The 13,351-nt window shown below is 42.2% G+C and overlaps 1 protein-coding gene across 1 annotated transcript; it reads right to left on the reverse strand.

The window, feature by feature from the left end:
• Positions 1 to 574: 574 nt before the first annotated feature.
• On the reverse strand, positions 575 to 3,392 carry LOC139697453 (serine-aspartate repeat-containing protein I-like). The gene is made up of 4 exons (XM_071596176.1): positions 3,205 to 3,392; positions 1,995 to 2,163; positions 824 to 961; positions 575 to 721 (listed from the first exon to the last, which is right to left on the reverse strand). Exons 1-4 carry the CDS (start codon positions 3,390 to 3,392, stop codon positions 575 to 577), a joined length of 642 nt encoding a protein of 213 aa, XP_071452277.1.
• Positions 3,393 to 13,351: the final 9,959 nt, after the last annotated feature.

Raw genomic sequence — 13,351 nt, forward strand, 5'->3', positions numbered from 1 at the left:
ATCCGTACCTGCATCGGTATCCGCATCTACTACCGCATCCGCAAGAATATTATAATCCGCTCCCACATTCGCGTCTTATTTCGCATCCCTATCCATTTCCACGTCTGTATGGATATCCATATCCGTATTCCAATTACCATCCGTACAAGCATCCACATTGGCATTTGTATCCGCATCCGTATCCATATCCGTATCCACACCCGTATCCGCTTTCTTCTCCGTATCCTCATCCATATTGTTATATTTGTTCGTATCCGCGTTCGTATCAGCTTTTGTATCCGCATCCATATCCACATTCGAATCATAACAGTGGAAACATTTTGGTGAAATTTTTACCATTGAATATTCCGATTTGAAACCAGAGGGGTATTCGGTAGTCGGTAATGGTACTATTCACGGTGAAATGAAAAAAAATTTAAATTATAAAAATGGATTATGTCTTGAAAACACCTGAACCATTTACTTAAACACAACATAACGACTTTTTTTGCATATTTTTTGGTTAAATGTAAAAAATTTCATTGCATAGATTTTCACATTAGAAGCAATTTATCATCCGTATCGTCATCCGCAATTATATTCGCATCTGTATCCATATTGGCAACCCAACTGCATCCATATCCGCATTCGCATCAGTTTGAGCATCCACATTCGTATCCATATCCTTATCCGCATTGTAATCCGCATCCGTATTTGCATCCACGTCTGTATCTTCAACCACCTAAGTATTGGCATGCACATCCGTTCCCTTATCCGCATACGTTTCCGCATCCGTATCCGCTTCCGTATGCGTACAAGTATTCGCATCCGTATCCGCATTCACATCTATATCCACATCCGTATCTGTATCCACATCCGTATTTGCATCCTTATCCGCATCCGTGCGCTTATCTGTATCCGTTACAACAGCTGTACTTGCCTTCATATCCGCATCGCCATCCGCATCGACATCTGCATCCGCCTATGCATCCCAATCCGCATTAGTGTCCGCAGTTGTACCAATATCCGTATCCGAATCCGTATCAGCATCCGTATACGCATCCGTATCAGTATCCGCATCTGCATCCGTATCAGTATCCTAATCCGCATCCGATTATGTATCCCTATCTGCGTCGGTATTCGCATACGTATGCTAATCTGTGTCCACATGTGTAAACATTTTCTAAACGTCTTTCTTACCCACATCAATTTCCGCAATTGTATCCGCATGCTTATCCGTATTTTATCGGAATCCGTTTTCGAATCCTTGTCCCCATCCGTATCAACTTATGTATCCTTATCGAATCCTAGTCAGCAACTTCATCCGCATCTGTGTCTAGCATTATCCAAACTCGCATCTATATGCTCAGCCATATATTTAACAGGATCCGTATCAAAACCAGTATCTGCATTCGCATCCGCATCCGTTTCCGTTTCCGCATCCATATCCGCCACCTCATCCGCATCAAATCCGTATTGGAATTGACATCGGAATCCGTAACTACATCCGTATTCATACATGCTCCATATCCGAATATGAATTCGGATCCGTATCCACCAACGCTTCGGCATTCACATCTGTATCCGTATCCGTTCCCGCATCCGGAATATGAAACGCATCCGTATCGTTATCCGTTCCGTATATGAATTCGAAACCGTACCTTAATATAATGCGTCTGTATTCTAATCCGTATCCGAATCAAAATCCGTAACAATATCAGCAGCCGCTTCCGTATTGGAATTCGATCTGTACCCGCAGCCGTATCCTCACCCGCATCCTTATACGCATCGATATCTGCGTCCGCATTCGCGTCCGTATCCGCAGCTGCATCCGTTTTTTCATTTTAATCCTGATATGTGTCTGTATTTGTATCCTCATTTATGTTTATAACCGTATACGCATTCCTATTTGCATCTGTATCCCTAATAGAATCCGTATCTGCCACCGCATCCGCATCTCTCTTCAATTTGACGTCTGTATCCGTTTGCAAATCCATATCTGAATCAGTATTTACATCCGTGTCCCCTTCCGTTCTTGCTTCTGTATCCGCATTAGCATCTGTATCCCTAACTAAAGTCGTATCCGTATACATAACTGCATCCGATATCAGATCTGCCTCAGCATCCGTTTCCGCATCAACATCCGTGTAAAAATCCTCATCCGTATCCGCGCACATATCTGTACTAATATGCACATGCATATTTGCATCGGTGTCCATATATGCATCCGTATCCGCATTAGTATCCGTCTAAGCATCCGTATTCACCACTTCATAAGCATCGATATTTGAATTGACATTCGTTCCATATCCACATACGCCGCTATAAAAATATCCAAATTGGCATCGGAATCCGTATTAGCATCCGTATCCGTATATGAATTCGAATCCGTATCCTAAATGACATAATCAATCTCATCTGCATCGGCAATGAAATTCGAATCCGCATTTGTATACATCCGCATCCGCATTGACATCAGCATCTGTAACCGTTTCAGCATCCACAACCCTATGCACATCAATATCCGTGTCCGCGTTCGTCTCTTTTCCGCATCCGTTTGCGAGTTCGTATCCAAATTCATATCCGTAATGGTATCCGCATTCGTGTCCTTTACCGTTAATAAATCGTCCCCACCTCCGTATCCGTATCTGCATTCGCATCCGTGTCCGATCTTTATCCGCATTCGCATCTCTATCCCCATCTTTATTCATTTCCGTATCCGGATATTTATCCGAATCCGCTTCTATGTCCGCATCATAATCTGCATCCGTATCCGTATCTGCATTTGCTGCCCAATCATCATCCGCTTCCGAATTAGCATATGTATCCATTTCTTTTGCCACATCGGTATTAAAATTCGCATCTGTCTCCGCGCCTTTATCCGCATCCGCATTCGCCTAAGCATCCGCATTTGTATCTGTATCAGCATCCATATTATATCCGTATCGCAATAAGTATCTGTATTAGCATTGGCATCCCCATCCGTATAAAAAATCAGATAAGTATCCGCGTCGTTATCCGTCTCCCAATCCATATCCTCATCAGTATCCTTATCCGGATTGGTATTCGCTTCCTTATAAGCATCCGTAATCGCATCTGTATCCATATCTTCATTTGCATACGTATTGGGATCCGTATCCACATCCGTATCCGTATCCGCATCCGGATATGTATCCGCATTTCATATCGAAATCCATATACGAATTAGCATTAGCATCCCTGTACGCTTCCACATCCGTATCAACTTCCGTATTCCTATTAGCATCCGTATCCACATTCAAATCTATATCAACAAATTTTTCCGTTTCTGCATTCATTTTTGCATCTGCCTCCGTATCCGCATTCGGATCCAAATCTGCAACTATATCAGTATCAGCTTCTGTATCCATTTCAGCATCCATATCCCTATACATTTCGGTATACGCATCCGTATCTGCATCCGGAAAAGCATCTGCGTCCGCATCCGCTTCCGCTTCAGCATCCGTATTAAAAGCCACATTCTAATTCGTACCTATATTTTTATCCTTATCCATAAGTATCCAAACCTGCCTCAGTATCCGTACCTTAATTATCATATGCATCTTTATCCGCAAGCTAATCGGTATTCTGACCGCTATCCGAACCCTTATCCGTATCCGTATTCGAATCGACATCCGTATCCACATTTGTATACATAACTGCATCCATTATTGCATCTTTATCTGTATCCGCATCAGTATCCGCTTCCGTTTCCGAACGTGTATTTGTAATTGAATCGTATTCGCCACCTCTTTCGCATTCACATCTTTATCTTCATCCGTATCCGTATCCGCATCCGGATAGTAATCCGCATCGTATCTGCATCTGCATCATTATAAGAATTCGAATCCGTATCTTAATCCGGAGAATAAATCGCATCTGTATCCGCATCCGCAATATTTTCCGCATCAATATACAACTCCGTATATGTAACAACATCAGAATCCAAACCCGCATCCGTTTCCGCATCCACATCCGTAGTCTTAACAATATTCAAATCCTTTGCCGCATAAGAATTGACAACTACATCCATATCCGTATTGGCATCCGTATCCGCATTCATATGCAAATCTGCTTTCACTTACGTATCCGTATTAGCATCTGTATCCTTCTCCACATCTGTGTACGCATCAGTTTCTGCATCCGTAAAGCATCTCCAGTCGTTTCCGCATCTGCATCCGTATTCGCATCGACACCCGTATGCGCATTCTCATTAGAATCCGTATCCATATCCGTATCCATATCCGAATCTGGATCGATTTCCACATCAGTTTGCGCATCCGTATCTGTCCCATTATCCTTATCCACATTCGCATCCTTTTTTTCTGACGTATCCGTATTCACATCCCTATCCGCATTCGTATCCGTAACAGCATCTGTATACATATTCGCAAACTTATTTCTATCCGTATCCATAAAATAATGCAAGACGTTTATCCATCGTTATCCGCATCTGTTTCTTTATCCGCAAGAGTATTCGTATCCGCATCCTTAGCCGAAAATTTACTCATACCCATATCCGCATCCGTATTCGTATCAATGTCCGTATGCGCGTCCGTATCCTCATTGGTATAAGCATCTGTTGACACATTCGCATCAACACGCTCAAAACCTTTTAGTGTTATTTTTTACGATCGAATTTTCCGATTTGATGCTAAGGGGGCGAAACGGCACTTTTTGCGGGTGGAAAAGAAAAAAATAAAAATAAAAAAATTGGTTAAATGCCTCTATAACCCCTGAATCATTCACTGTAAAACAAAAGAATAACATTTTCGTAATTTTTGGTAATATTTACATCTTTAGGCTGTTTACAACGTTTCGGCATCAGTATCTGACTTCGCATCCGTACCCTTATCCGCATCAAAATTTTCATTTGCATCGGTATCCCCATCTGCATCCATATCCAATTTTTCATCTGTTTTAGCATTCATATTCATATGCGTAACCTTATACGCAACGTTATTCGCATCCGTATCCGCATTCGCGTCTGTAAACTCTATAAACGTATCCGCACCCGTAACCGTATCCTTATCTGCATTCGTTTTAGCATGCGTATCCGCTGCCATAAGCGTACCGTCATTCGCATCCGTATCCGCATTCAAATATGTATCCGCATCCGTATTCGCGTCAGTAAATTCCATGAACGTAACCGCATCCGTAACCGTCTCCTAATCGGCATTCGTTTCAGCATCCGTATCCGCTGCCATAAGCGTACCGTCATTCGCATCCGTATCCGCATTCAAATATGTATCCGCATCCGTATGCACATTCAACTGTGTATCCGCATCCGTATTCGCATTCGTGACCTAACTTTCCGTGTCCTAAAAATCCGTTTCCATATACTTGTACGCCTCCGCGTCCACATCGCTATCAGAATCCGCATCTGTATCCGTATCCGCATCATGATCCACATTTGTACCCGGATCCGTATCAGTATCCGTATCAGCATCCGTATACACTTCCGTATCCGTATCCAAATCCGCATCCCTATCAGCATATACATCCATATCTTCGTCGATAATTGCAATGTTTACGAATCTGTATCCGCATAGGTATCCGTTTCCAAATCTGCATCCGTTTCCGCATTAGTTTCCGTATCCGTATCCGCATGCGTATCCGTAACCGCATTCAGATCCGTATACGCTATGCATTCATATCGGTTCTGTTATAAGTATTCAACTCCGAGTCCAATTCAGTATCCGAATGCGTGTTTGAATCAGTGACCACATTGGTATCCGCCTCTGTATCCGTATCAACATTCGTATTGCTAAATTAATCCTCTAACTGCATCGTTATTTTCATCAGCATCAGCTTCTGCATCCGCATCCGTTGACGCATCAGTATCCATATAAAAGTCCGCATCCGTGTCCGTATATCCATTTGCATTCCTGTTCGCATTCTTTTTTCGTATTTGCAGCCAGATCCACATCCGTATCCATAACTTTTTCCCCATCGGAGGTCGTTCAGCACCCTTTTCCATATCCGCATACGTTTGCACACTTGTATCCCCATCAGTATATGCATATGCATCTCTATATGTATCCGGATCCATATTTGTATCCATACCTTCATAGGTATCCAAACCCGTATCGGATTCCGCATCTTTAATCGTATCCGTTTATGAATATGTAACAAAATTTGCATTGATATCCGCATCCGTATCCGTATGCGCATCTGTATCCGTAACCGCATCCTTTTCATCATCCGTTTCCGTAGCCATATCCACATCTGTATGTGTATCTGCACCCATATACGTAACCGCTTCTTAATCCGCATACGTATCTGCATTTGCATCCGTATTGGCAACAGCATGCGCAACCGTATCCGTATCCGCATCCGCATTCGCATAATTACCGCTTTAGAATTCACATTAATCTGCCATCAGCATCCTAATTCTTATCCGCATCCGTCTATGTAGCCGTTCCGCATATGTATACGAAACCGCTTCCGTATCTATATGCGTATACGTAAGCGCTTCTATATGCTTACCTTTATCTTGTTTCGCATCCTCATCCGCATCCACATTCATATCTGTATCCGCATCAGTTTTGCATCAGTATCTGTTTTCACATTCGTATCCTCATTCTTATCCAATTTCGCATATGTATCCGCATCGGGAAATCCATATCCGCATTCGCATCCGTTTTATCATTACATTTGAATTCGTATCCCTATCCGCATCGGTATCCGCATTCTCATCCAAGTCTGTATCCTCATCCACATACGTAAACGCATCCGTATCAGCCTCCTTATCTGCATTCTTTTAGGCATCAAAATTCGTTTCCGTGAGCGTACCGTCATTCCTATCCCAGCCGCATGCGCATTCACATGTCTATCCGCATCTTTATCCGCATCCGTATTCCCATTTGTGTCATAATCTGTGTCCGTTTCCGTATCCGTTTCGATATCCGTATGCGCCTCCAAATCCGCATCGTCATCCTCATTCGCATTTGTAATCGTATCCCCATCAGAGTCTGCATTTGTACTCATTTCCGTATAAGTACCCGTAACATCATCCGTATCCGCATCTGTATCCGCATCATAATCCACATCCGCATCCGTGGCCGTATTCCGTAACCACAACAGCATTTGAATCCAGAACTGTGTCCGTCTTCATGTCCGTATCGTGTACCTATATCCGTCTTATCCGTATCTGTATTCGTATAGGTATCTACATCCGTTTACGCATCCGTATCCGCATTCACATCCGTATCCGCATCGTTTTCTGTTTCCGAAGCCACATCCTCATCCGTATTCGTATTCACATTGCTATCCGCTTTCGTATCTGCATCCGTATCCATATCCACATGTACATCCACATTTGCATCTATATCTGTATCTGTTTCCCCACCCGGATATATATCTACATCCGCATCCATATCGGAATCAGCCTTAACATCCTTATACACATCCGTATTCGCATTTTTATTCGACTTCTCATCCATTTCCGCATCCACATTTGTATCCGCATTCTCGTCTATATCCGCATATTTTTCCGTTTCTACATTCATATCCCTATCCGCATCCGTATCCGCTAGAGCATCGAAATATGCATTTACATCAGTATTCGCTTCCGCATCCATTTCCCCATCCGTGTTCGCATCAACGTCGGTTTTCATTTTTATATCGAAATTTGAAATAAGACCTCGGAACTTTATGGTGTAATTTTTTTACGATTTATTGCGAATGGAATCCAAGGGGAAAGGGCACTTTTTATGGTGAAATAAGAAAAATTAAAAATTCTATAAATGGAATTAATGCCTTTAGAACACCTCAAGCATTTTACCAAAAATAAGAATAACTTTTTTTTTACTTATTTTAGGTAAAATACACATTTGTAAGAGATGAAATATTTGCCATAATTATATTTTACGTAACTCTTTTGTCATGGAGCATTGATTCTGGGTTTTATATGGAAGGTATATTGAAAAGGATGCGAACCCGGAAACGGATACAGATGCCGATACGTACAATGATGCGGATGCAGAAAAGGATGTTGATACGGAAGCGGATACGGATGCCAATGCGGATACTGATTTATACAAGCATTCATATTCGTATGAGCATACGTATTGGTATCGGCAGCCGTATCCGTTTCCACATCCGTATCCGTATCAACACCTGCATCCGCACTTACTTCCATATCTGAATCGGTATCTCCATCGGTAAATGCCTCCGCATCCGTTTTCGTATACGATTGCGCATTCCTCTAAACTTACGCATCCGCATCCTTATGCAAATCATTATATGTATCTGCATCTGCATCCATATCGATTTCCGTATCCAAATCGGCATCCGAATTCGTATTGGCATCCGTATCCGTATCTTTATTCGCATTTGGATCAGCCACCTCAATTCCTACCATACAATCCGTATCCATAATTTCCTCAATATCCGCATCTGAATCCGTATATGCATCAAAATCCGCATACGTATCCAACCCCGTATTCATCGTTTCATTCATACCCTTCACCTCTTAAGCGCCCTGATCTAGTTTATCATCCATATCCGTTTCCGTATTCTTATATGAATTCGATTCCGTAAAGTAATCCGCATGATTAATCGTATCTGTATCCGTATACCCATCTGCATCCACATCCTTATTGGCATCAGCATCCGAATCCATATCCGAAATTCAGATCAATTTCCGCATCTAATTCATCTATCTGTTAATTTATTCATTTAATATGTCTCCCATCCGTATGCGTAACCACATCCGTATCCTCATCTGTATCAATATCCTTGTTCTCTTTCGCGTCCGCGTTCCGTATCAGTTATAGCATCCATTGTCCAAGGAGGGTAAATGGCATTTTCACGGAGAAACTTGAAAAGTTCAAATTCTAAAAATGGATTATATGCTATTAAACACACCAATCATTTACTATGAAACAAAAGAATAACGTTTTTGCATAACTTTCTGCATTGTGTCTACCTTTACAATGTTTACAACGTTTTCGCATTAATTGTTGATTTCGCATCTCTTTATTTATCCGCATCTAAATCTGCTTTTATATCCGCCACTTTATCTTTTTCCGCAACATCATCCTTGTTCCGTATCCGCATCCGCATTCACATCTGTATTCGCATCCGTATTTAAATCCGTGTTCTAATCCGGGTCCGTTTCCATATCCTTATTTACTCCTTTTTCCGCAGCGTTATCCGCATTTACGTATGTATCCGAATCCGCATCTGTGTCCTCAGTTGTTGCGTCATGAGTATCAGTATCCGTATGAGCACTCGTATCCGCATCCCTATCCGCATCAAAATCTACATCCGTATTCTCATATGTATTCGTACCTGCGTCGGATTTAGCGTCCTTATATGAATCCGTATCCACATGCATTTCTGTATCTGTATTTAGATCCGTATCCACTGTGCATTCATATCTGTGTCTGCATCCGTGTGCGCATTCGTATTTCAATCCGTATCCAAATCCGTATTTGCATCCAAGTCTCCATCCTTATCAGCTTCTGTATCCGTATCAGCATCAATATTCCATGGGAGGAATGGCACTTCTCAAGGTGAAATGAGAAAAATCGAATTTCTAAAAATGGATTTTATGCCTTGAAAACACCTCAATCATTTACTTTAAAACAAAAGAATGACGTCTTTTCATAATTTAAACACCTTTACAATGTTTACAATGCACACGTTTACAATTATTACGTTTCCACAAGAGTATCTGATTTCGCATCCGTAAGCTCATTCGCATAAAAATTCGTTTCGGTATCCGCATCGGTATCTTGTGCCGCAACCCCATCCTCATGCGTATCCGCATATTCATCCGCTTCCATATTCGCATTTTTGTCCGCATCCGTAATTGTTTCCACATAAGTATTTTATTTCGCATCCGTTTATTTCATCGCATGGATTGGCTTCTGTATCCGCCTCGGTATCCTCTTTTGCATCCATATCCGCATTAATATCCGTATCGGCATTCACATTCGTACCCGTATCCTAATCCGCATCGGTATCCCTATCCGTATACGCAACCACATACGTAACAGCATCCGTTTCTGTCTTCTTCTCCAAATCCCGCAACCGAATGTGAATCCATATTCGAATTAGAATCATAATCCAAAACCGTATGTGTAACAGCATTTAGATCGATTTCCAAATCCGAATTCAAATCTGTTTGGCATCTCTATCCGCATCCGTATCCGAATCCTTTTCCCATTCGTTACGAATCAGCATCCATATTCTTATCCGTATCGGCATCTGCATCCCTATTCGCATCAGCATCCGTTTCGCATCCGCATCTGTATCTTTATCCATATCCGTATCAATTTCTCCATACATATCCGCATCGGCATCCTTCTCTGCATTAGTATCCGCATCCATATCAACCTAGGTATCCGTATCTCTATTCACATTCCTGTCCGCATCCTTATCTGTATTTGCATCCAAATCCACATCGGTATCCGTATTCGTTTCGTATATGTTTTCCCATCAGAAGTCATTCCATATTCGTATCCATATCCGCATATGTATCCATATCCATATCTCAATCGGTATCTACATCCGCATCTGAGTATGTATCCGTACCCGCATTCAAATCCACATCGGCATCTGTATATGTATCCGTCCCCGCAACAAATCCGCATCCGCATTAGTTTCTGTACCTCCATAGGGTTCTGCATTTGCATACGAAACAGCCTCCTTTTCCTCATCTACATATTTTCCGCATCCTTATTCTTAGCCGAATCCATTGCCGTAACCGTGTCTGCATATGTATACATTACCGCAGCTGTATCTGCATTCGTAAACGTAACCGCTTCTGTATCCGCATTAGTAACTTGTTCAGAATCCTCAACCACATCCACATTTGCATCCCTCCTCATCTCTATACTTTTCCGCACCATAATTTGATTAACATCCGTATCCTCATCGGCATCCAAATTCGCATCTGCATCGGTATTCCCATCTCCGTTCATATCCGCATTTGCATCCGTTTCAGCATCTGCATACGTATCCTTATCCTAATCCGTATCTACATCGGTATCTTGTTCCACAACCCCATCCTAATGCGCATACGCATACTCTTCCGCATTCACATTCGCATTTGTGTCGGCATCAGTATCCGTTTCCAAATCAGTATTTGATTTTGCATCCTTATATCGCATTCGTATCAAAATTGGCTTCGTTATCCGCATCGGTATCCTCTTTTGCATCCATATCCGCATATGTATCCGTATCGGCATTCACTTTCGTATCCTAATCGGCATTCACATCCGTATTTGTATCCTTATCTGTATCGGTATCTGTATCCGTATACGCATACGCCTCTGTATTCTATCCACATACGTAACCGCATCCGTATCCGTCTCCTTATCTGCATCCATTTTCCAATCCGTATCCGCCTTCAAATGCGTAACGGCATTTGCGACCGTATCCACATTGAAATCTGTATCCGCATCCGCATTGGCATCCATATCCGCTCCCGTGTCCTAATCCTTGTCCGTTTCCATATCCTTTACCTCCGTATCCGCATTGCTATCCGCATCCGTATTTGTATCCGTATCCACATCAGTAGCTGCATTTATACCCCAATCCGTATCAGTATCCGTATAAGCACCCGTATACGCATCCGTATCCAAATTCACATTCGTATCCGCATATGTATTCGCATCTGCGTCGATGTCCGCATCCGTATAAAAATCTGCATCCGCATCGTTATCCGTTTCCAAATATACACACGCCTCCGCATCGGTTTCCATATCCGCATGCGTATTCGTATGCGCATTCAGATCCGTATCCGCTATGCATTCACATCTGTGTCCGCATCCCTATTTTAATCCGTATGCGACTTTGTATTTACATCCGAGTCCCTATTTGTATCGGCTTCTGTATACGTATCAGTATCCGTATTCCTATCAAAACGCTAAACGTCATCCGTATCTTCTGCCGTATCAAAATCTGCTTCCGCACCCGTTCCGCATCAGCATCCGTATTTAAAATTTCATCCGTATACAAATCCACATCCATATCCGTATCCAAATGGGAATCCATATCAGCTTCGGTATGCGTGTCCACATTAGTATTCGCATATGTTTCTGTATTCCGATTGGTATCCGCAACCTCATCCGCAACCGTATTTGATATGACTTCCTCATCCGAAGCCGTATCAAAATCTGCATCCTTATTCGCATCGGAATCCGTATCCGAATTAGGGGCCGCATTAGTACTTGCACCCGCATCTAAACCCTTATTCGTCTTCGCATCCGAATCCACCACATCTTCCGCATTTCCATCTGGTTTCTCATCCGTTTCCTATTCCGCATTATAAATCGTATCTAAATTTAAGTCCGTATAAAAATCAGCATCCGTATCTTTTGCTTAATTTTAATAAATTTCCACATCCGAATTAACATCTCTGGCATCCGTATCCGCATTCGTTTACGCATCCGTATCCGTGTCTTAATAAATGTCCGTTTTTTTTCCTCATCAGAATTCCCATCCGTATCCATATTGCTACCCGCATCCACATATGTATCCGTATCCGCATCAGTGTCCACATTTGTCGCGTCATCTATATCAGAATTGTTATCAGCATCCGTATCCGCATCTTTATCCGTATCCAAACACAATTCCGTATCCACATGTTTCTGTATATGTGTCGATTTCCAGATTCGCGTACGAATCTTAATTTGCATCAGTATTTGTTTCTAAATCTGTATTCGTATAGCTATCTGTTTCTGTATCCGAATCCGCTTGCGTATCCGTGTCCGCTTTCATAACCGTATCCGCTGCGCATTCACACCTGTGTCCGCATCCGCATCCGTAGCCATATTTAAATCGGTATCCGAATCCGCATTGGCATCTGTGTCGCCATCCGTATCCGCTTCTTATCCGTTTCAGCAATTGTATCCCTATACAAATGCGTATCCGCATCTGTATCTGCATATGCATCCGTATCCGTATCCACATCCGTATTTGAATCCATATATGAATCCATATCCGCATTGATATCCGTATCTGCAACAGTATCCGTATTCGTATCTGTATTTGCATTTGTATCAACATCCGCATTCCAAACGGAATTCGCTTCTAAATTGGCATTTATATTTCTATTCGTATCCGTGTCCTTTTCCGTGTCCGTTTCCAAATCCATATCTGAATTCGACTCTCTATCCGCATTGCTAGACGCATATATGTCTGACGTATATATGTATTCGTATCTGCATCAGGGACCCCAATTTTTACGTCATTCATATCAGCATCTGTATCCGCATTCGCATCCGTATCCAAATCCGCATCTTAATCCGCATATGTATCCGTATCTGCGTGTATACCTGCATCCGTATATGAACCTGTATCCTTATAAGAATCGGTTTCAGAGTTTGCATCCGTATCG

Source organism: Hetaerina americana, unplaced genomic scaffold, assembly GCF_022747635.1.
Source record: "Hetaerina americana unplaced genomic scaffold, ioHetAmer1.1.p SCAF_77, whole genome shotgun sequence".
Lineage (NCBI taxonomy): Eukaryota > Metazoa > Arthropoda > Insecta > Odonata > Calopterygidae > Hetaerina > Hetaerina americana.

Bases quoted from the DNA above. Each gene is read 5' to 3' on its own strand.
- LOC139697453 (XM_071596176.1), bottom strand. From the start codon at position 3,392: ATGTATAGGGATATGGATGCTGAAATGGATACAGAAGCTGATACTGAT. The intron at 2,164-3,204 runs GTACAGGGATGC...TGTGCATATTAG, and splicing joins GTTGATACGGATGTGGAAGC to TACAGATATGTGCGCGGATA. The intron at 962-1,994 runs GTAAATACTGAT...TGGGATGCATAG, and splicing joins GAACGGAAGGGGACACGGAT to GCGGATGCAGATGTCGATGC.